At 61.1% G+C, this 24,232-nt stretch overlaps 1 protein-coding gene across 1 annotated transcript; it reads right to left on the bottom strand.

The window, feature by feature from the left end:
- Positions 1-26: 26 nt before the first annotated feature.
- On the bottom strand, positions 27-24,223 carry PHF1 (PHD finger protein 1; the record flags this gene model as incomplete). The annotated part of the gene is made up of 11 exons (XM_088534580.1): positions 27-123; positions 4,984-5,106; positions 6,012-6,079; positions 7,326-7,449; positions 8,802-8,870; positions 9,923-10,018; positions 13,121-13,269; positions 13,360-13,454; positions 15,909-16,004; positions 18,241-18,322; positions 24,140-24,223. Coding segments are annotated over 11 exons (1,083 nt in total), but the record flags the coding sequence as incomplete, so codon positions are not given.
- Between the last annotated feature and the right edge of the window lie 9 nt (positions 24,224-24,232).

Raw genomic sequence — 24,232 nt, forward strand, 5'->3', positions numbered from 1 at the left:
ATGTCCCCGATGTCCCCGATGTCCCCTCAGAGGATGGCGCTGCCACCCCACTCCACCAGGTACTGGACGGTGCCATCGAGTGTCACCCGCCGGGCCAGCACCCGGGCCACGTCCCCCGCGGGCCGCGGTGGCCGCCCCCCCGCGCCGGGGGCCACCGGCGGGGACGGGGGACAGCGGGGGACGCCGGGGGACGTCACCGGCCGCTCGGGGCTGGCGCGCGCCGGCTCCGGGCTCCTGCTGCTGGGGACAGGGGGGGACAGTGGGGACACGGCCACGCGGGGGGAGCCTGGCGCTTTGGGGACAATCCTGGTGCTTTGGGGACAATCTTGGCGCTTTGGGGACCATCTTGGTGCTTTGGGGACAATCCTGGCGCTTTGGGGACGATCTTGGCGCTTTGGGGGACAATCCTGGCGCTTTGGGGACAATCCCAGCACTTTGGGGACAATCTTGGTGCTTTGGGGACAATCTCAGCCCTTTGGGGACAATCTTGGCGGTTTGGGGACAATCTTGGTGCTTTAGGGACAATCCTGGTGCTTTGGGGACAGCCTGGGGGACCCTGGTGCTTTGGGGACAATCCTGGCACTTTGGGGACAACCTGGGGGACCCTGGTGCTTTGGGGACAATCCCGGTGCTTTGGGGACAATCTTGGCACTTCGGGGACAGCCTGGGGGACCCTGGTGCTTTGGGGACAATCCCGGCGCTTTGGGGACAATCTTGGTGCTTTGGGGACAGCCCTGGGGGACTCTGGCGCTTTGGGGACATCGGAGCCTTGGGGACAGCTCTTGGGTCCCTTCTGACTCTGGGGACCCTGGTGCTTTGGGGACAATCCTGGCGCTTTGGGGACAACCTGAGGGACGCTGGTGCTTTGGGGACAATCCCAGCGCCTTGGGGACGATCTTGGCGCTTTGGGGACAATCTTGGTGCTTTGGGGACAATCCCAGTGCTTTGGGGACAGCCTGGGGGACGCTGGTGCTTTGGGATCAATCTCGGCCCTTTGGGGACAACCCTGGGGGACCCTGGTGCTTTGGGGACAATCCTGGCACTTCGGGGACAACTCTGAGGGACGCTGGTGCTTTGGGGACAATCTTGGTGCTTTAGGGACAATCCTGGTGCTTTGGGGACAGCCCTGGGGGACTCTGGTGCTTTGGGGACAATCCTGGTGCTTTGGGGACAATCCCGGCGCTTTGGGGACAATCCCAGCACTTTGGGGACAATCTTGGCGCTTTGGGAACAATCCCGACGCTTTGGGGACAACCTGGGGGACTCTGGCGCTTTGGGGACAATCCTGGCACTTTGGGGACAGCCCTGGGGGACTCTGGTGCTTTGGGGACAATCCTGGTGCTGTGGGGACAATCTCGGCACTTTGGGGACAACCCTGGGGACCCTGCTGCTTTGGGGACATCAGAGCCTTGGGGACAGCTCTTGGGTCCCTTCTGAGTCTGGGGACATCAGAGCTTTGGGGACAATCCCGGTGCTTTGGGGACAATCTTGGTGCTTTGGGGACATCTTGGCACTTTGGGGACAGCCCTGGGGGACCCTGGTGCTTTGGGGACAATCCTGGCACTTTGGGGACAACCCTGAGGTCCCTTCTGAGTCCGGGGACATCAGAGGTTTGGGGACAATCCCTGGGGGTCCCCTGGGGGACCCTGGCACTTTAGGGATGGAGTTGGGGGACCTTGTCACCTTGGGGACATCTGGGGACCACTGTGGTGTCCCCACCACCCCAGGAGCCATCTCAGTGTCCCCCCAACCCTGGGGACAAGCGCAGTGTCCCCATCCCCTTGGGGACACCCCCATGGTCCCAGGGCCACCCCGGTGTCCTCTTACCCTGGGGACAGTCCTGGTGTCCCCATCGCCTTGGGGCACCTCAGGGACAGCCCCATTGTCCCCATCCCCTTGGGGACACCCCCATGCTCCCAGGGCCACCCTGGTGTCCCCCCAACCCTGGGGACAGCCCCACTGTCCCCATCGCCTTGGGGACACCCCATGCTCCCAGGGCCACCCTGGTGTCCCCTTACCCTGGGGACAGCCCTGGTGTCCCCATCGCCTTGGGGACACCCCCATGCTCCCAGGGCCACCCTGGTGTCCCCCCAACCCTGGGGACAGCCCCACTGTCCCCATCCCCTTGGGGACACCCCCATGCTCCCAGGGCCACCCCAGTGTCCCCTTACCCTGGGGACAGCCCCATTGTCCCCATCGCCTTGGGGACACCCCCATGCTCCCAGGGCCACCCCAGTGTCCCCTTACCCTGGGGACAGTCCTGGTGTCCCCATCGCCTTGGGGACACCCCCATGCTCCCAGGGCCACCCTGGTGTCCCCTTACCCTGGGGACAGCCCTGGTGTCCCCATCGCCTTGGGGACACCCCCATGCTCCCAGGGCCACCCCAATGTCCCCTTACCCTGGGGACAGTTCTGGTGTCCCCATCGCCTTGGGGACACCCCCATGCTCCCAGGGCCACCCTGGTGTCCCCCCAACCCTGGGGACAGCCCCACTGTCCCCATCCCCTTGGGGACACCCCATGCTCCCAGGGCCACCCTGGTGTCCCCCCAACCCTGGGGACAGCCCCATTGTCCCCATCCCCTTGGGGACACCCCCATGGCCCCAGGGCCACCCCGGTGTCCCCTTACCCTGGGGACAGTTCTGGTGTCCCCATCGCCTTGGGGACACCCCCATGCTCCCAGGGCCACCCCAGTGTCCCCTTACCCTGGGGACAGTTCTGGTGTCCCCATCACCTTGGGGACACCCCCATGCTCCCAGGGCCACCCCAATGTCCCCTTACCCTGGGGACAGCCCCAGTGTCCCCATCACCTTGGGGACACCCCCATGCTCCCAGGGCCACCCTGGTGTCCCCTTACCCTGGGGACAGCCCCATTGTCCCCATCCCCTTGGGGACACCCCCATGCTCCCAGGGCCACCCTGGTGTCCCCTTACCCTGGGGACAGCCCTGGTGTCCCCATCGCCTTGGGGACACCCCCATGCTCCCAGGGCGCCCCCAGTGTCCCCTTACCCTGGGGACAGCCCCAGTGTCCCCATCCCCTTGGGGACACCCCCATGCTCCCAGGGCCACCCTGGTGTCCCCCCAACCCTGGGGACAGCCCTGGTGTCCCCATCGCCTTGGGGACACCCCCATGCTCCCAGGGCCACCCCGGTGTCCCCTTACCCTGGGGACAGCCCCAGTGTCCCCATCACCTTGGGGACACCCCAGGGACAGCCCTCGTGTCGCCATTGCCCTGGGGACACCCCCATGGCCCCAGGGCCACCCCGGTGTCCCCGCTGTCCCCGCTGTCCCCTCACCTGGCGCTCCGGGCCGTGTTGGCGGACGGGTGGAAGGAGGCGAACATCCTGATGGGGGCGCTGGGACAGGCCACCGCCGCGTCCCCAACGCGTCCCCATGTCCCCAACATGTCCGCAACGCGTCCCCGTGTCCCCAATGCGTCCCCAGCATGTCCCCAACATGTCCCCGCGTCCCAACCATGTCCCCAATAGTATCCGCAACAGTGTCCCCAACATGTCCCCACCACATCCCCAATATGTCCCCACTGTGTCCCCAACGTGTCCCCACCACGTCCCCAACGGTGACCCCATCAATGTCCCCAACATGTCCCCAATGGTGTCCCCAACATGTCCCCACCACGTCCCCAATGGTGATCCCATCAATGTCCCCAACATGTCCCCACCATATCCCCAATGGTGACCCCATCAATGTCCCCAAAATGTCCCCACTGTGTCCCCATCATGTCCCCATCAATATCCCCAACGTGTCCCCACCGCAGCCCCAATGGTGACCCCATCAATGTCCCCACTGTGTCCCCACCGCGTCCCCATCAATGTCCCCAACGTGTCCCCACTGTGTCCCCACCGCGTCCCCATCAATGTCCCCAACATGTCCCCAAGATGACCCCAACATGTCCCCACCACATCCCCACCACGTCCCCAATGGTGACCCCATCAATGTCCCCATGTCCCCAATGGTGTCCCCACCGCATCCCCATCAATGTCCCCACCATGTCCCCAACATGTCCCCACCGTGTCCCCATCAATGCCCCCGTGTCCCCACCATGTCCCCAACGGTGTCCCCACCACGTCCCCAATGGTGACCCCATCAATATCCCCAACATGTCCCCACCACGTCCCCACCGCATCCCCATCAATGTCCCCAACATGTCCCCAATGGTGTCCCCAACGGTGTCCCCACCACATCCCCAATGGTGACCCCAACATGTCCCCACCACGTCCCCAACAGTGACCCCATCAATGTCCCCAACGTCCCCATCAATGTCCCCAAGATGTTCCCACCATGTCCCCAATGGTGACCCAATCAATGTCCCCAAAATGTCCCCAGTGTGTCCCCATCATGTCCCCGTCAATATCCCCAACGTGTCCCCACCGCAGCCCCAATGGTGACCCCATCAGTGTCCCCAACATGTCCCCACCGTGTCCCCACCGTGTCCCCAATGGTGACCCCATCAATGTCCCCACTGTGTCCCCATCAATGTCCCCCCCGTGTCCCCAACATGTCCCCATCAATGTCCCTATCAATGTCCCCAACATGTCCCCACCACGTCCCCAATGGTGATCCCATCAATGTCCCCAATATGTCCCTACCACGCCCCCAACGGTGACCCCATCAATGACCCCATCAATGTCCCCAACGTGTCCCCACTGTGTCCCCAATGGTGACCCCATCAATGTCCCCAACATCTCCCCACCATGTCCCCATCAATGTCCCCAATGGTGACCCCATCAATGTCCCCACCGTGTCCCCAACCCACCTGTCGGGACCCCGCGCCTCGGTGCGCCGGAAGTTGTAGGCCCCGCGGGGCCCCTCAGCGCCACCGGGTGCCACCGGGGCCACCTTGGGGACACGGGGCCGGCGGCGCCGCGGCCCCCCGGGCCGCCCTGCAAGGGAGCTGTGAGAGACCCCCGGGTCGGCGCGGCGCCGCGCGGGGACGGTGGCCCCGGGGCCCGCGGTGGCCGCTCACCTGCGCGGGGACGCCGGGGACGTCGGGGACGTTGGGGACACTGGGGATGGTGGCGGCGGTGGCACCCGGTTGTGCAGCCCGAAGAGGCCCTTGCGCTTCTTGATCTCGCGGCCGGAGATGAACCTGGGGAGGGGACATGGGGACATGGGGACAATGGGGACAGTGGTGACAATGGGGACAGCGGTGATGAGGGGGACAATGGGGACACGGTGACGAGGGGGACAATGGGGACGAGGGGGACCACGGTGATGAGGGGGACAATAGGGAAGAGAGGGACAATAGGGAAGAGGGGACATGGGGACAATGGGGATGCGGTGACAAGGGGGACATGGTGACAAGAGGGACACGGTGACAAAGGGGACAGGGTGACAAGGGGGAGGCAGTGATGAGGGGGACATGGGGACAATGGGGACATGGCGACAATGGGGATGCAGTGACAATGGGAACAATGGGGACGAGGGGGACATGGGGACATGGTGACAAGGGGGACAGCGGTGACAAGGGGGACAGGGTGACAAGGGGGACAGGGTGACAAGGTGGAGGCAGTGATGAGGGGGACATGGGGACAATGGGGACATGGGGACAATGGGGATGTGGTGACAATGGGGATAGTGGTGACGAGGGGGATACGGTGACAATGGGGACAGGGGACGTGGTGATGAGGGGGACATGGGCACAATGGGGACACGGTGACAGGGACACGGTGACAAGGGGGACGCAGTGACAACGTGGACAGTCGTGACAATGGGGACAGCGGTGATGAGGGGGACGTGGTGACGAGGGGGACAATGGGGACAATGGGGATGCGGTGACAGGGACACGGTGACAAGGGGGATGCGGTGACAACGTGGACAGTCGTGACAATGGGGACAGCGGTGATGAGGGGGACGTGGTGACGAGGGGGACGTGGTGACGAGGGGGACAATGGGGACAATGGGGATGCGGTGATGGGGACGCGGTGATGAGGGGGAGACGGTGACAACGGGGACATGGTGACGAGGGGGACGCGGTGACGCGGTGGCACCCACCTGTCCTTGTGGGCGCTCAGGGCACCCAACAGCTGCCCATAGCGGTCACCCTTGGGCGTCTCGGCCAGCTGTGGGGAGAGGGACGGTGACACGGGGACAGTGACACAGGGACGGTGACACGGGGACACGGGGACGGTGACATGGGGACACGGGGACAGTGACCCACCCCCAGCGCTGGGGTCCTGTCACCTCCCGGTGTCCCAACACCCCCTCCCATGTCCCGCCACCAATGACAGCGCCCCAAGGCCAACGTCGCCGCCCCAAGGCCAATGATGGCACCTCAAGGCCAACGATGACACCCCAAGGCCAATGATGACACTCCAATGATGATGTCCCAACGTCAATGATGCCCCAAGGCCACCAATGATGTCCCAAGGCCAACAAAGATGCCCCAAGGTTAATGATGACACCCCAAGACCAATGACGACGCCCCAAGGCCAAAGACAATGACCCAAGGCCAATGACAATGACCCAAGGCCACCGATGACACCCCAAGGCCAACAATGACACCTCCAAGGTCATGATGATGCCCCAAGGCCATGATGATGTCCCAAGGTCAACAATGACATCCCCAAGGCCACGATGACACCCCAGGCCAATGATGACACCCCAAGGCCAACAATGATGCCCCAAGGCCAACGACGACGCCCCAAGGTCAACAATGACACCCCAAGGCCAATGATGACACCGCAAGGCCAACGACGACACCCCAAGGCCAATGAAGATGTCCCAAGGTCAACGATGATACCCCAAGGTCAAGGATGACGCCCCAAAGCCAATGACGACACCCCAAAGCCAACAATGATGCCCCAAGGCCAATGAAGATGTCCCAAGGCCAATGCCGACGTCCCAAGGCCAACGCCGCCACCCCAAGGCCAATGATGACACCCCAAGGCCAACGCTGACACCTCGAGGCCAAGGCCGACGTCCCAAGGCCAACGCCGACGTCCCAAGGCCAACAATGACACCCCAAGGCCAACGAAGACACCCCAAGGCCACCGATGACATCCCCAAGGCCACCGATGACACCCCAGGCCAATGATGACACCACAGGCCAACGATGATGTTCCAAGGCCAACGCCAACATCCCAAGGCCAACGCCAACGTCCCAAGGCCAACGCCGCCACCCCAAGGCCAACGATGATGCCTCAAGGCCAACAACAACACCCGAAAGCCAACGATGACACCCCAAGGCCAATGCCGACATCCCAAGGCCAACGCTGCCGTCCCAAGGCCACCATCCCATGCAGCGCTGCTGTCCCACCCCCACAGCGGTGTCCCGTCCCCCCCCGTCCCCCCAGCGCCCACGGCCACCTCGCCGAGCAGGAGGTTGTCCCAGTTGTCGTTGGCGAAGGGCAGGATCTCGCGCTCGAAGTCGAAGTACTTCTTCTTGCCGCACACGCTGAGGTGGTAGAGCACGAGGTGGGCCACGTCCACCCTGCACGAGAGCCGGGCACGGGGACGGCGTGGGGACAACCATGGGGACAATGTGGGGACAGCGTGGGGACAGCGTGGGGAGAACATGGGGACAACTGCGGGGACGACGTGGGGAGAACATGGGGACAACCGCGGGGACAACGTGGGGACAATGTGGGGACGACACCAGGGACAGCATGGGGACAGCGTGGGGACGATGTGGGGACAATTGCGGGGACAGCGTGGGGACAACCGCAGGGATGACCGCAGGGACGACTCAATTGTGGGGACGACCACAGGGACAGCGTGAGGACAACGTGGGGACAATGTGGGGACAACTCCATTGTGGGGACGACATGGGGACGACCGCGGGGACAGCGTGGGGACAACCGCGGGGACAGTGTGGGGACAGCGTGGGGACAACGGTGGGGACAACGCGAGGATGACGTGGGGACGACCATGGGGACAACGCGGGGACAACGTGGGGGTGACCACAGGGACAACCACGGGGACAACCACAGGGATGACGTGGGGATGACCGTGGGGACGACCACGGGGAGAACGTGGGGACAACGTGGGGACAACATGGGGACAGCGCGGGGATGACTGCAGGGACAGCGTGGGGACAACCACTGTGACAACGTGGGGACAACATCGGGACAACGTGGCGACAACGTGGGGACAGTGCGGGGATGACTGCAGGGACAGCGTGGGGACAACCATGGTGACAACGTGGGGACAACATGGGGACGACCACGGGGACAACACAGGGACAACATGGGGATGACCGTGGGGACAATGTGGGGAGAACCGCAGGGATGACCGCGGGGACGACTCAGTTGTGGGGACAACCATGGGGACGACCGCGGGGATAATCGAGGGGACAATCACAGGGACACCATGGGGACACCATGGGGACACCGTAGGGACAATTACAGGGACAACCGCGGGGATAATCGAGAGGACAGTCGCAAGGACACCCTTGGGGACACCGTGGGGACAATTACGGGGACCATTGCAGGGACAATCGAGGGGTCAGTTGCAGGGACACCCATGGGGACACTGTGGGGACATCCATGGGGACATCCTTGGGGACTATTACGGGGACAACTGCAGGGATAATCGAAGGGACAGTCGCAGGGACAGCCTTGGGGACACCATGGGGACAATTACAGGGACAACCACGGGGACAGTCGCAGGGACAGCCTTGGGGACACCTTGGGGACACCTTGGGGACACCATGGGGACACCGTGGGGACACCGTGGGGACAATTATGGGGATAATCGAGGGAACAGCCGCAGGGACACCGTGGGGACACCGCGGGGACACCATGGGGACACTTGGGGACACCTTGGGGACACCGCCGCCCTCACCAGCGCAGTGGCAGCCGCCGCACGCGCTCCGCGCCGCCCGTGCACACGCAGCACTCGAACGCGTAGAACCTGCGGGGACGTCATGGGGATGGCACCGCGTCCCCATGTCCCCGTGTCACCTGTCCCCATGTCCCTGCGTCCCCGTGTCCCCTGTCCCCGTGTCCCCGCGTCCCCATGTCCCCTTGTCCCCGCGTCCCTGCATCCCGGTGTCCCTGTGTCACGTGTCCCCGCATCCCCATGTCCCTGTGTCCCCGTGTCCCCTGTCCCCATGTCCCCGTGTCACCCGTCCCTGTGTCCCCATGTCCCTGTGTACCCACGTCCCCAAGTCCCTGCATCCGTGTCACCTCTCCCCACGTCCCCGTGTCCCCATGTCCCCGTGTCCCCGCGTCCCCACGTCCCCATGTCACCCGTCCCCATGTCACCCGTCCCCACGTCCCCGTGTCCCCGCATCACCCGTCCCCGTGTCCCTGCGTCACCCGTCCCCATGTCCCTTCGTCCCCTGTCCCCACGTCCCATGTCCCTGTATCCCCACATCCCTGTGTCCCTGCATCACCTGTCCCCGTGTCCCCATGTCACCTCTCCCTGTGTCCCCGTGTCACCCATCCCCGTGTCCCTGTGTCACCTGTCCCCGCGTCCCCATGTCCCTGTGTCCCCGCGTCCCCGTGTCCCCATGTCACCCGTCCCCGTGTCCCCGCATCCCTATGTCCCCGTGTCCCCGCATCCTCTGTCCCCGTGTCCCCATGTCCCCATGTCACCCGTCCCCGTGTCCCCACATCCCTATGTCCCCGTGTCCCCGCATCCTCTGTCCCCGTGTCCCCATGTCCCCATGTCACCCGTCCCCGTGTCCCCACATCCCTATGTCCCCGTGTCCCCGCATCCCCTGTCCCTGTGTCCCCATGTCACCTCTCCCCGTGTCCTCGCGTCCCCGTGTCACCAGTCCCTGTGTCCCCAGGTCCCTGTGTCCCCACGTCCCCTGTCCCCGCATCCTCTGTCCCCATGTCACCTCTCCCCGTGTCCCCGCGTCCCCGTGTCACCCGTCCCCACGTCCCCGCGTCCCCTGTCCCCATGTCCCCATGTCCCCATGTCACCCGTCCCCACGTCCCCGTGTCCCCCCGTGTCACCTGTCCCCGTAGAGCAGCGGCTTGCGCAGACACTGGGTACAGGCCTCGTGGAACCACTGCCCGCAGCGGCCGCACTGCAGCATCTTGAGGTTCCACCTGCGGGGACGGGGACACGGGGACGTGGGGACACAGGGACAGGGGGACACGGGGACGTGGGGACATGGGGACATGGGTGGGGAGGTGGCACGGGGACATGGGGACAAGGGGACACGAGGACACGGGGATGCGCACGGGGAGGTGGCACGGGGACATGGGGACAAGGGGACACGAGGACATGGGGACACGGGGACATGGGTGGGGAGGTGGCACGGGGACACGGGGACATGGGGATGCGGGGACGCGGGGATGTCGGGACGCGGGGACACAGGGATGCGGGGACATGGGGACACAGGAACATGGGGACGCAGGGACACGGGGACGTGGGGACGCATGCGGGGACATGGGGACATGGGCAGGGAAGTGGCACGAGGATATGGGGACACAGGGACATGGGGACATGGGGACAGGGGGACATGGGTGGGGAGGTGGCACAGGGACATGGTGACACGGGGACATGGGGACAGGGGGACATGGGTGGGGAGGTGGCACAAGGACATGGGGACAGGGGGACATGGGGACACGGGGATGCGCACGGGGAGGTGGCACGGGGACATGGGTGGGGAGGTGGCACGGGGACATGGGGACGTGCACAGGGAGGTGGCGCAGGGACATGGGGACATGGGGACATGGGCGGGAAGGTGACATGAGGACATGAGGCCATGGTCAGGGGCCCTTGGGGACACGAAGCCACGGTCGGGAGGTCTTTGGGAACATGGGGCCGCAGTTGGTGGGACCTTGGGGACACGGGGACATGGGGCTGTGGTTGGGCACCTTGGGGACACCAGGGACATGGGGCGACGGTCGGGGGACCCCTGGGGACACTGTCGGGACCCCTGGGGACACGGTCAGGACCCTTGGGGACACAGTGAGGGCCCTTGGGGACACGGGGCCGTGGTCAGGGGGCCCTTGGGGCCACGGTCGGGGCCCTTGGGGACATGGTGGGGCCCCCTGGGGACATCGGGGACACAGTGGGGACCCTTGGGGACACTGGGGACACGGGGCCGCGGTCAGAGCCCTTGGGGACATGGGGCCGTGGTTGGGGCCCTTGGGGACACGGTCGGGGACCCTTGGGGACACGGGGCCGCGGTCAGGGGGCCCTTGGGGACACAGTTGGGGCCCTTGGGGACACGGTCGGGGGCCCTTGGGGACACTGGGGACACGGGGTCGCGGTCAGGGCTCTTGGGGACATGGTTGGGGCCCTTGGGGACACAGTCGGGGGCCCTTGGGGACACTGGGGACACGGGGTCGCAGTCAGGGCCCTTGGGGACATGGTTGGGGCCCTTGGGGACACGGTCGGGGGCCCTTGGGGACACTGGGGACACGGGGTCGCAGTCAGGGCCCTTGGGGACATGGTTGGGGCCCTTGGGGACACGGTCGGGGGCCCTTGGGGACACGGGGCCATAGTCAGGGGGCCCTCGGGGACACAGTCAAGACCCTTGGGGACACTGGGGACACGGGGACACAGTCAGGGCCCTTGGGGACACAGTTTGGGCCCTTGGGGACACGGTCAGGGGCCCGTGGGGACACCGGGGCCGTGGTTGTGGTCCCTGGGGACACGGCTGGGACCCTTGGGGACACCGGGGACACCAGAGCCACGGTCGGGGCCCTTGGGGACACGGTCAGGACCCCTGGGGACACGGCAGGGGCCCTTGGGGACACGGTGGGGGCCCTTGGGGACACCGGGGCTGCGGTCGGGACCCTTGGGGACATGGTCAGGGCCCTTGGGGACACCGGGGCCATGGTTGGGGCCCTTGGGGACATGGTCAGGACCCTTGGGGATACGGTGGGGGCCCTTGGGGACACGGGGCCATGGTCAGGGGGCCCTTGGGGACACGGTCAGGACCCTTGGGGACACGGTGAGGGCCCTTGGGGACATGGGGCCATGGTCAGGGGGCCCTTGGGGCTGCGGTCAGGGCCCTTGGGGACACAGTGGGGCCCTTGGGGACATGCGGCTGCGGTCGGGACCCTTGGGGACACTGGGGCCATGGTTGGGGCCCTTCGGGACACGGTCAGGACCCTTGGGGACACAGTGGGGGCCCCTGGGGACATGGGGACATGGTGGGGACCCTCGGGGATACGGTGGGGGCCCTTGGGGACACGGGGTCATGGTCAGGGCCCTCGGGGACATGGTGGGGGCCCCTGGGGACAGAGACATGGTGGGGACCCCTGGGGACACGGTCAGGACCCTTGGGGACACAGCGGGGACCCTTGGGGACACGGTGGGGGCCCCTGGGGACACGGGGACATGGTGGGGACCCTTGGGGATACGGTGGGGGCCCTTGGGGACAGGGGGTCACAGTCAGGGCCCTTGGGGACACGGTGGGGCCCTTGGAGAGACGGGGACATAGTGGGGACCCTTGGGGACACAGCGGGGACCCTTGGGGACACGGTGGGGGCCCCTGGTGACACGGGGACATGGTGGGGACCCTCAGGGATACGGTGGGGGCCCTTGGGGACACGGGGTCACGGTCAGGGCCCTTGGGGACACGGTGGGGCCCTTGGAGAGACGGGGACACAGTGGGGACCCTTGGGGATACGGTGGGGGCCCTTGGGGACAGGGGGTCACAGTCAGGGCCCTTGGGGACACGGTCAGGACCCTTGGGGACACGGGGCCACGGTCGGGGCCCTTGGGGGCATGGCAGGGACCCTTGGGGACACGGGGACACGGTCAGGACCCTTGGGGACACGGTGGGGGCCCTTGGGGACACAGTGGGGGCCCCTGGGGACACGGGGACCCAGTGGGGACCCTTGAGGACACGGTGGGGACCCTTGGGGACACGGTGGGGCCCCTGGGGACACGGGGACACGGTCAGGACCCTCGGGGACACGGTGGGGACCCTCGGGGACACGGTGGGGGCCCCTGGGGACACTGGGGACACGGCGGGGACCCTTGGGGACTCGGGGACACGGTCAGGACTCTCGGGGACACGGCGGGGACCCTCGGGGACACGGTGGGGACCCCTGGGGACACGGGGACATGGTGGGGACCCTCGGGGACATGGCGGGGACCCTTGGGGACACGGGGACACAGTCAGGACCCTCGGGGACACGGCGGGGGCCCTCGGGGACACTGGGGACACGGCGCGCGGTGGCACTCACTCCCCGGGGCCGCCGCAGTAGCAGTAGCACTGCTGCCGGTTGGCCTGGTGGCCGCTGTCCCACTCGAGTGTCCCCAGCTCGTAGGGCAGCACCCGCTTGAGGCTCAGCATGGCCCGCGCGTAGGGACCCTTGCGCAGGGCGCCGCCGCGCTGGGGGGGGTGACACGGGCTCGGGGACAGCGGGGACGGGGCCACCGCGGTGGCGCCGCGTCCCCCGTGTCCCCCCTGCCCAGCGCTCACCTTGGTGGCCACGGCGAAGACGCACTGGCGGCAGGTCCAGGCGGTGGCCGGAGGCGGCGGTGGCACCGCGGGGAGGTGGCACTGCTGGTGGTAGGCTGGGGAGGAGGGGACGTGAGGGGGACGTGGGGACATGGCCTGGGGGGGGGGGGAGTAGGGCTTGGGGACATGGGGACACGGGAGGAGGGGCCTTGGGGACATGGGGACCTGGTTGGGAGGGTCCTGGGGACATGGGAGGAGGGGCCTTGGGGACATGGGGACCTGGTTGGGGGGGCCTTGGGGACATGGGGACCCAGGTGGAGGGGCCTTGGGGACATGGGGACAAGGGGACATGGTCAGGAAGAGCCTTGGGGACATGGGGACCCAGTTGGGAGGGCCTTGGGGACATGGGGACCCTGTCAGGGGGGTCTTGGGGACATGGGGACCTGGTTGGGGGGGCCTTGGGGACATGGGGACCCAGGTGGAGGGGCCTTGGGGACATGGGGACCCGGTCGGGGTGGACCTTGGGGACATGGAGACATGAGGACATGGGAGGAGGGGCCTTGGGGACATGGGGACCCAGTCGGGGGGGCCTTGGGGACATGGGAGGAGGGGCCTTGGGGACATGGGGACCTGGTTGGGGGGGTCTTGGGGACATGGGGACCCAGGTGGAGGGGCCTTGGGGACATGGGGACCCGGTCGGGGTGGACCTTGGGGACATGGAGACATGAGGACATGGGAGGAGGGGCCTTGGGGACATGGGGACCCAGTCGGGGGGGCCTTGGGGACATGCGGACCTGGTTGGGGGCGTCTTGGGGACATGGGGACCCAGGTGGGGGGGCCTTGGGGACATGGGAGGAGGGGCCTTGGGGACATGAGGACATAGTTGGGAGGTCTTGGGGACATGGGGACAAGGGGACATGATCAGGAAGGGCCTTGGGGACATGCGGACCCAGTCAGGAGGGTCTTGGGGACATGGGGACATAGTTGGGGACGACGACCTTGGGGACATGGGGACACGGGGACCCGGTCGGGAGGGTCTTGGGGACATGAGAGGAGGGGCCTTGGGGACATGGGGACCTGGTTGGGGGGGTCTTGGGGACATGGAGATGTGGGAGGAGGGGCCTTGGGGACAAGGGGACCCAGTCGGGAGAGTGTTGGGGACATGGGAGGAGGGGCCTTGGGGACATGGGGACATAGCTGGGAGGGCCTTGGGGACATGGAGACAAGGGGACATGATCAGGAAGGGCCTTGGGGACATGGGGACCCAGTCGGGAGGGCCTTGGGGACATGCGAGGAGGGGCCTTGGGGACATGGGGACCCAGTTGGGGGGGTCTTGGGGACATGGTCAGGGGGGACCTTGGGGACATGAGGACCTGGTCGGGGGGGTCTTGGGGATATGAGAACATGGGAGGAGGGACCTTGGGGACAAGGGGACCCAGTCGGGAGGGTCTTGGGGACATGGGAGGAGGGGCCTGGGGGGGATATGGGGACCTGGGGACATGGGAGGAGGGACCTTGGGGACATGGGGACCCGGTCAGGGAGGTCATGGGAACATGGGGACATGGTCGTGGGGGACCCTGGGGACATGGGCAGGGGTGGACCTTGAGGACATGAGGACATGGGAGGAGGGGCCTTGGGGACATGGGGACGAGGGGACCTGGTCGGGATGGCCTTAGGGACATGGGGATGTGGTGGAGGTGGCCTTGGGGACAGGCGGACACGGGGACCTGGTCGGGGTGGCCTTGGGGACATGGGGACGCAGTCGGGGTGGCCTTAGGGACATGGGGCTGCGGTCGGGGTGGCCTTGGGGACACGGGGACATGGGGACCCAGTTGGGGGGCCTTGGGGACACGGGGCCGCAGTCAGGGTGGCCTTGGGGACACGGGGACGCGGTCGGGGTGGCCCTGGGGACATGGGGACATGGGGACCCGGTCGGGGTGGCCTTGGGGACACGGGGCCGCGGTCGGGGTGGCCTTGGGGACATGGGGCACGGGGACATGGGGACATGGGGACGCGGTCAGGATGGTCTTGGGGACACGGGGCCGCAGTCAGGGTGGCCTTGGGGACATGGGGCTGTGGTTGGGGTGGCCTTGGGGACATGGGGACACGGGGCCGAGTAGGGGTGGCTTTGGGGACATGGGGACCCAGTCGGGGTGGCCTTGGGGACACGGGGACCCGGTGGAGGTGGCCTTGGGGACACGGGGCCATGGTGGGGGTGGCCTTGGGGACATGGGGACGCTGTTGGGGTGGCCTTGGGGACATGGGGACACGGGGCCGCGGTGGGGGTGTCCTTGGGGACACGGGGCCGCGGTCAGGGTGGCTTTGGGGACATGGGGCCGCGGTCAGGGTGGCCTTGGGGACATGGGGCCACTGTTGGGGTGGCCTTGGGGACACAGGGACTCAGTCGGGGTGGCCTTGGGGACACGGGGACCCGGTCGGGGTGGCCTTGGGGACACGGGGCCGCGGTCAGGGTGGCCTTGGGGACACGGGGCCGCGGTGGGGGTGGCCTTGGGGACATGGGGACTCGGTCGGGGTGGCCTTGGGGACACGGGGACAGCGGGTGTCCTCACCGTGGCCGCACTTGTCACAGCGCAGCAGGCGGTTGTCGGGGCTCAGCGCGGCCCCCGAGCACACGCAGCAGCAGCGCTCGTCCCCGGGGACGGCCGCTGCCAACGGGTTAATTAACACGGGGGTAATTAACACGGGGGGTAATTAACACGGGAACGAGCGCGGGAATGAGCGCGGGAATTCATTAACACGGGAATTAATTAACACGGGAATTCATTAACACGGGAACGAGCGCGGGAATTAACATGGGAACGAGCGCGGGAACGAGCGCGGGAATTAATTAACACGGGAATTAATTAACACGGGAACGAGTGCAGGAATTAACATGGGAACGAGCACGGGAACGAGCGCGGGAATTAACACGGGAATTAACACGGGAATTAACATTGACCCCCTGCGGTGACGAGCGCAGGAACGAGCGCGGGAATTAATTAACACGGTAACGAGCACGGGAATTAACATGGGAACGAGCGGGGGAATGAACACGGGAATTAACACGGTAACGAACACGGGAATTAACACGGAATTAACACGGTAACGAGTGCGGGAACGAACACGGGAATTAATTAACACGGGAATTAATTAACACGGTAACAAGCGTGGGAATTAACACGGTAACGAACATGGGAATTAACATGGGAATTACCACGGTAATTAACATGGTAACGACCGCTGGAATTAACACGGGAATGAACATTGACCCCCCTCGTAACTTACACCCCAATTGTGAACTAAACTCAGAGCTTAAAACTTAACATCTAAAAAAGTTAAAACTTACCATTTAAGAGTTAAAATTTGAGATTTAAAATTTAAGATTTAAAGTTTAAGATTTTTAACTTCAATTTTTTAACTTAAAATTTCAAATTTATTTTTAAGACTTAAGATTTAAAATTCAAGATGTAAAATTTAATATTTCAAATGTAAAATTTATTTTTTTAAGTTAAGATTTAAAATTTAAGATTTAAAATTTATTTTTAATTTAGTATTTTTATTTTATGTTCCAGCTTTTTAATGTAAGATTTTTAATTTATTTTTAATTTAAGATTTAAAATTAATTTTTAATTTAAGATTTTACAGTTATGATTTTAATTTTATTTTTAAAATTCATTTGCATTTTCATTTAAATTTAGTTTTATTTTTAAATCTTAATTTTAAATTTAAGATTTTGAATTAAAAAATTAAGATTTAAAAATAAGTTCAAGATTAATTATTTTAATTGACTAATCACTTAATTGGTTAGTTGATCAGCTAAGTAAATTAAAATTGCATTTCAAAATTAAAAATACAATAAAAATAAAATTACATTTAAAAATAAAATTTAAAATTGAATTAAAAACAAACATAATGGACTAATCAATTAATTGGTAAATAATTGGTTAGTTAAATTAAAATTAAAATCAATGCAATTTAGATTTTAAATTTATTTTTTTAAAAAATCATTGATTAATGAATTAATTAAATTGAAATTAAATTTTAAGTTTAAATTAAAAATAAACTATTTAAATTTAAATTAAAAATTAAAACAAAATTAAAAAATAAAAATTAAATTTAAAAGTGAATTAACATAATGGATTAGTCAAGCAGTTATGCAGTTAATTGGTTACTTCAGTTTTAATTGAAACTTGTAGATAAAACTTTAATTCTAATTTTACAATTAAATTATAATTTTAAATTCACAATTAAATGAAAACCTTACATTTGCAATCAAATTAAAAATTGAAATTTAGTTAGACATTTAATTTTAAAGTGAAATTAAAATTAAAGCATTAACTTTATATTTAAAATTAAATCATTAAATTAAAAATTAAGATTAAAATGAAAATTGAAACATTAAGATAAAATTAAAATTAAAAATTAAACTAAAATTAAATTTAAAATTAAAATATTGAAATAAGTTTAAAATTAAAATATTAAAATAATTTAAAATTAAGTAAATTTAAAATATTAAATTAAGATTAAAGTTTTAACAAATAAAATTAAAAACAAAGTTAAATTTTAAAATTCAAAGTAAAAGTAAAAGTAAATTTAAAATTAAAATATTGAAATAAAGTTAAAATTAATATATTAAAATAAAATTAAATTAAAATTGAAATTAAAATAAATTAAAAATTAAAAATCAAAATTACATTAAAAATTAAAAATCAAAATTACATTAAAAATTAAAAATCAAAAATTACATTAAAAGTTAAAAATCAAAAATTACATTAAAATTAAATTAAAAATTAAAATTAAAAATCAAAAATTACATTAAAATTAAATTAAAAATTAAAATTAAAAATCAAAATGGAATGAACATGATCGTTAATTGCCGTTAACGGGGCAGCGGGCGCTCACCGGGGCTGATGTCCTTCCAGAGCACCAGGAACTGCGACTTGTCCTCGAACTGGACCAGGCACAGGCGGCGCGAGGGCTCCACCTGCGCGGGGACAACGTGGGGACATCGCGGGGACACCGCGGGGACATGGGGACACCGTGGGGACGGGGGGACAACGTGGGGACACCGTGGGGACATGGGGACACCGTGGGGACGGGGGGACACCGCGGGGACACCGTGGGGACATGGGGACATCGCGGGGACATGGGGACACTGTGGGGATGTGGGGACACGGGGATACCGCGGGGATGGGGGGACACGGGGACATCGCGGGGACATGGGGACACCGCGGGGACACCGTGGGGACACCGTGGGGACATGGGGACACCGCGGGGACATGGGGACACGATGGGGACGTGGGGACATCGCGGGGACACCGTGGGGATGGGGAGGCACGATGGGGACATGGGGACACGATGGGGACGTGGGGACATCGCGGGGACACCGTGGGGACGTGGGGACATCGCGGGGACATGGGGACACCGCGGGGACACCGTGGGGACATGGGGACACTGCAGGGACATGGGGACACCGCGGGGACATGGGGACACCACGGGGACACCGCGGGGACGGGGAGACACGATGGGGACATGGGGACACTGTGGGGACGTGGGGACACCGTGGGGACACCGTGGGGACGGGGGGACACTGCAGGGACATGGGGACACCACGGGGACGGGGAGACACAGGGGCATCGCGGGGACATGGGGACACTGCGGGGACATGGGGACACGGGGATATCGCGGGGACATGGGGACACCGCAGGGACACCGTGGGGACATGGGGACATCGCGGGGACATGGGGACACGGGGATACCACGGGGACACCACGGGGACATGGGGATACCGCGGGGACAGGGGGACACCGCGGGGACAGGGGGACACAGGGACATCGCGAGGACATGGGGACACCGTGGGGACATGGGGACACGGGGATACCGCGGGGATGGGGGGCACGGGGACATCGCGGGGACATGGGGACATGCAGGGCATAGGGACGTGGGGACACTGCGGGAACATAGGGACAATAATGGGGGACGGGGCATTGGGGGGACATGGGGACATTGAGGACATGGGGACATGATGGGGACACGGGGACATGGAGGGCACAGGGACACGGGGACACAGTGGGGACATGGGGACATGGATGGCACGGGGACGTGGGGACACCGCGGGGAGGGGGGGACATGGGGACACGGGGACACCGCGGGGACGGGGGGGACACGCACGGGGGGACGTGGGGACAACGCAGGGACGGGGGGACACGCACAGGGGGACATGGCGGGGGGGACGTGGGGACACAGCGGGGACATGGGGACAATAATGGGGGGACAGGGGGACATTGGGGGGACATGGGGACACACAGGGGGAGGATGGCGGGGGGGGACAGGGGGACACAGCGGGGACGTGGGGACACGGGGACACCGCGGGGACACGCGGGGACATGGGGACATGCACGAGGGGGCAGCAGGGGGACAATAATTGGGGACAGGGGACAGTGGGGACATGGAGGGCATGGGGACGTGGGGACATGATGGGGACGGGGGGACAGGGGGACAATAATGGGGACGGGATGGGGAACGGGGGGACATGGGGACATTGAGGACATGGGGACACGAGGGGGACATGGGGGAAATGGGAGGACATGGGGACATGAAGGGACATGGAGGGACATGGAGGGGACATTGAGGGGACATTGAGGGGACATTGAGGGGACATTGAGGGGACATTTAATGGGGGACATCATGGGAAATTGATGGGGGAAATAGGGCAATTAGTGGGGGAACATCGGGGCTAATGGGGACACGGGGGTAATTAATAGGGGGAATAGGGCAGTTAATTTGGGGACACTGGGGTAATTAATGGGGACATGGGGTAATTAATAGGAGAGCATGGGGTAATTAATGGGGGCATGGGGTAATTAATGGGGGGCATGGGGTAATTAATAGGGGGGACAGCGAGAATTAATGAGGGAAAGGGGTAATTAATGGGGGACACAGGGGCATTAATGGGGGACATGGGGGCAATTAATAGGTCTCGGGGCAATTAATGGGGGCACCTGGAGCAGTTTAGGGGGGCAAAGGGGGCAATTTGGGGGCAAAATGGGGCATTGGGGGCACAACGGGGCAATTCTGACGCCCAAGGGGGCATTTGGGGCTGGAATGGGGCAGTTCTGGGGCAATCTGGGAACACAAGGGGGCATTTTGGGGCAGAAAGGGGCAACTTTGGGTGCAATGGGGCAGTTTGGGGCTCAATGGGGCAACTTGGAGGCACAAAGGGGGCAGTTTGGGCTGCAATGGGGCATTTTGGAGCAGAAAGGGGCAATTTGGCTACAATGGGGCAGTTTTATGCTGCAAGGGGGCAACTTGGAGGTGCAAAGGGGCATTTTGGGCTGCAATGGGGCAATTTTGGGTGCAAGGGGGGCAATTTGGGTGCAATGGGGCAGTTAGAGGGTGCAATGGGGCCAGTTCGCGCTGCAATGGGGCAGTTTGGGGCCAAAAGGGGCAATTTGGGGTGCAATGGGGCAGTTTTATGCTGCAAGGGGGCAACTTGGAGGTGCAAAGGGGCATTTTGGGCTCAAAAGGGGCAATTTTGGGCGGAAAGGGGGCAATTTGGGTGCAGAGGGGCAGTTAGAGGGTGCAAGGGGCCCGTTTCAGGCTGCAATGGGGCATTTTGGGGCCGAAAGGGGCAATTTTGGTTGCAATGGGGCAGTTTTATGCTGCAAGGGGGCAACTTGGAGGTGCAAAGGGGCATTTTGGGCTCAAAAGGGGCAATTTTGGGTGCAATGGGGCAGTTTTGGGTGCAAAGGGGCCAGTTTGGGCTGCAATGGGGCATTTTGGGGCCAAAGGGGGCAATTCGGGGTGCAATGGGGCATTTTGGGGCCGAAAGGGGCAATTTTGGGTGCAATGGGGCAGTTTTATGCTGCAAGGGGGCAACTTGGAGGTGCAAAGGGGCATTTTGGGGCAGAACGGGGCAATTTTATGCTGCAAGGGGGGCAATTTGTGTGCATAGGGGCAGTTAGGGGGTGCAAAGGGGCATTTTGGGCTGCAATGGGGCAATTTTGGGTGCAAGGGGGGCAATTTGGGTGCAAAGGGGCCGTTTTGGCTGCAATGGGGCATTTGGGGGCTGAAAGGGGCAATTTTGGCTGCAATGGGGCAGTTTTATGCTGCAAGGGGGCAACTTGGAGGTGCAAAGGGGCATTTTGGGCTGGAACGGGGCAATTTGGGTGCAATGGGGCATTTTAGGTGCAAGGGGGCAGTTAGAAGGTGCAAAGGGGCCGGTTTGGGCTGCGATGGGGCAGTTTGGGGCCGAAAGAGGCAATTTTGGTTGCAAGGGGGCAGTTTTATGCTGCGAGGGGGCAACTTGAAAGTGCAAAGGGGCATTTTGGGCTCAAAAGGGGCAATTTTGGGCGGAAAGGGGGCAATTTGGGTGCAGAGGGGCAGTTAGAGGGTGCAAGGGGCCCGTTTCAGGCTGCAATGGGGCATTTTGGGGCCGAAAGGGGCAATTTTGGGTGCAATGGGGCAGTTTTATGCTGCAAGGGGGCAACTTGGAGGTGCAAAGGGGCAATTTGGGTGCAATGGGGCAGTTTTGGGTGCAAAGGGGCCAGTTTGGGCTGCAATGGGGCATTTTGGGGCCAAAGGGGGCAATTCGGGGTGCAATGGGGCATTTCAGGGGCGGAAAGGGGTAATTTTGGGTGCAATGGGGCAGTTTTATGCTGCAAGGGGGCAACTTGGAGGTGCAAAGGGGCATTTTGGGGCAGAACGGGGCAATTTTATGCTGCAAGGGCGGCAATTTGTGTGCATAGGGGCAGTTAGGGGGTGCAAAGGGGCATTTTGGGCTGCAATGGGGCAATTTTGGGTGCAAGGGGGGCAATTTGGGTGCAAAGGGGCCGTTTTGGCTGCAATGGGGCATTTTGGGGCCAAAAGGGGCAATTTTGGCTGCAATGGGGCAGTTTTATCCTGCACGGGGGCAACTTGGAGGCGTGAAGGGGCATTTGGGGATCGAAAGGGGCAATTTTGGGTGCAATGGGGCAGTTACAGGGTGCAATGGGGCAACTTGGAGGCGCAGAGGGGCAATTTTGGGCTGGAATAGGGCAATTTGGGTGCAATGGGGCAGTTAGAGGGTGCAAAGGGGCATTTGGGGCTGCAACGGGGCAATTTTGGGTGCAAGGGGCAGTTTTATCCTGCACGAGGGCAACTTGGAGGTGCAAAGGGGCGTTTTGGGCTCAAAAGGGGCAATTTGGGTGCAATGGGGCAGTTACAGGGTGCAATGGGGGCCGTTTTGGCTGCAATGGGGCATTTGGGGGCTGAAAGGGGCAATTTTGGCTGCAATGGGGCAGTTTTATCCTGCACGGGGGCAACTTGGAGGTGCAAAGGGGCATTTTGGGCTGGAACGGGGCAATTTTGGGTGCAATAGGGCAATTTGGGTGCATAGGGGCAGTTAGAGGGTGCAAAGGGGGCCGGATTGGGCTGCAATGGGGCAATTTTGGGGTCAAAGGGAGCAATTTGGGTGCAGTGGGGCATTTCAGGGGTGGAAAGGGGCTATTTTGGCTACAATGGGGCAGTTTTATGCTGCAAGGGGGCAACTTGGAGGTGCAAAGGGGCATTTTGGGGCAGAACGGGGCAATTTTATGCTGCAAGGGCGGCAATTTGTGTGCATAGGGGCAGTTAGGGGGTGCAAAGGGGCATTTTGGGCTGCAATGGGGCAATTTTGGGTGCAAGGGGGGCAATTTGGGTGCATAGGGGCAGTTAGAGGGTGCAAAGGGGCCGTTTTGGCTGCAATGGGGCATTTTGGGGCCAAAAGGGGCAATTTTGGCTGCAATGGGGCAGTTTTATGCTGCACGGGGGCAACTTGGAGGTGTGAAGGGGCATTTGGGGATCGAAAGGGGCAATTTTGGGTGCAATGGGGCAATTTTGGGTGCAATGGGGCAACTTGGAGGCGCAGAGGGGCAATTTTGGGCTGGAATAGGGCAATTTGGGTGCAGAGGGGCAGTTAGAGGGTGCAATGGGGCATTTGGGGCTGCAACGGGGCAATTTTGGGTGCAAAGGGGGCAATTTGGGTTGCAGTGGGGCAGTTTTATCCTGCACGGGGGCAACTTGGAGGTGCAAAGGGGCATTTTGGGCTGAAACGGGGCAATTTGGGTGCAATGGGGCAGTTACAGAGTGCAAGGGGGCATTTTAGCTGCAATGGGGCAGTTAGAGGGTGCAAAGGGGCCAGTTTGGGCTGCAATGGGGCAGTTTGGGGCTGAAAGAGGCAATTTTGGCTGCAATGGGGCAGTTTTATCCTGCAAGGGGGCAACTTGGAGGCGCAAAGGAGCATTTGGGGCTCAAAAGGGGCAATTTTGGGTGCAATGGGGCAATTTGGGTGCAAAGGGGCCAGTTTGGGCTGCAAGGGGGCAGTTTGGGGCCGAAAGAGGCAGTTTTGGCTGCAAGGGGGCAGTTTTATGCTGCAAGGGGGCAACTTTCAGCCACAAAGGGGCATTTTGGGGCAGAACGGGGCAATGTGGGGCAGAACGGGGCAATGTGGGGCAGAACGGGGCAATTTTGGGGCATTTTGGGGCAGAACGGGGCAATGTGGGGCAGAACGGGGCAATGTGGGGCAGAACGGGGCAATTTTGGGGCATTTTGGGGCAGAACGGGGCAATTTTGGGGCATTTTGGGCCAAGCCGGGGCTCCAGGGGGGCCATGGGCTCCCCAAAGCGCCGCTTTTCGGGCTGCGTTTTGGGGCCGTTCCGGGGGTTTTCGGGCGCCCCGAGCGGCGTTTTTCGGGCGCGGGGGCGCTCGGCCGCGTCCCCAGGGTGTCCCCAGGGTGTCCCCAAGTGCCACCACCCCGGGGGGGGACACACGGGGACACACTCACCCTCTTGATGGTGCCCAGGTAGAGGAGCCCGTCGCTCCATCGCGCCAGCACGTCCTGGCCCTCCCAGAAGCGGCGCCGCGCGGGGACGCGGGT

Source organism: Tinamus guttatus, unplaced genomic scaffold (genome assembly GCF_059628265.1).
Source record: "Tinamus guttatus ecotype Peru unplaced genomic scaffold, ASM5962826v1 Tinamus_guttatus_pri_ptg000575l, whole genome shotgun sequence".
NCBI classification, from domain to species: domain Eukaryota; kingdom Metazoa; phylum Chordata; class Aves; order Tinamiformes; family Tinamidae; genus Tinamus; species Tinamus guttatus.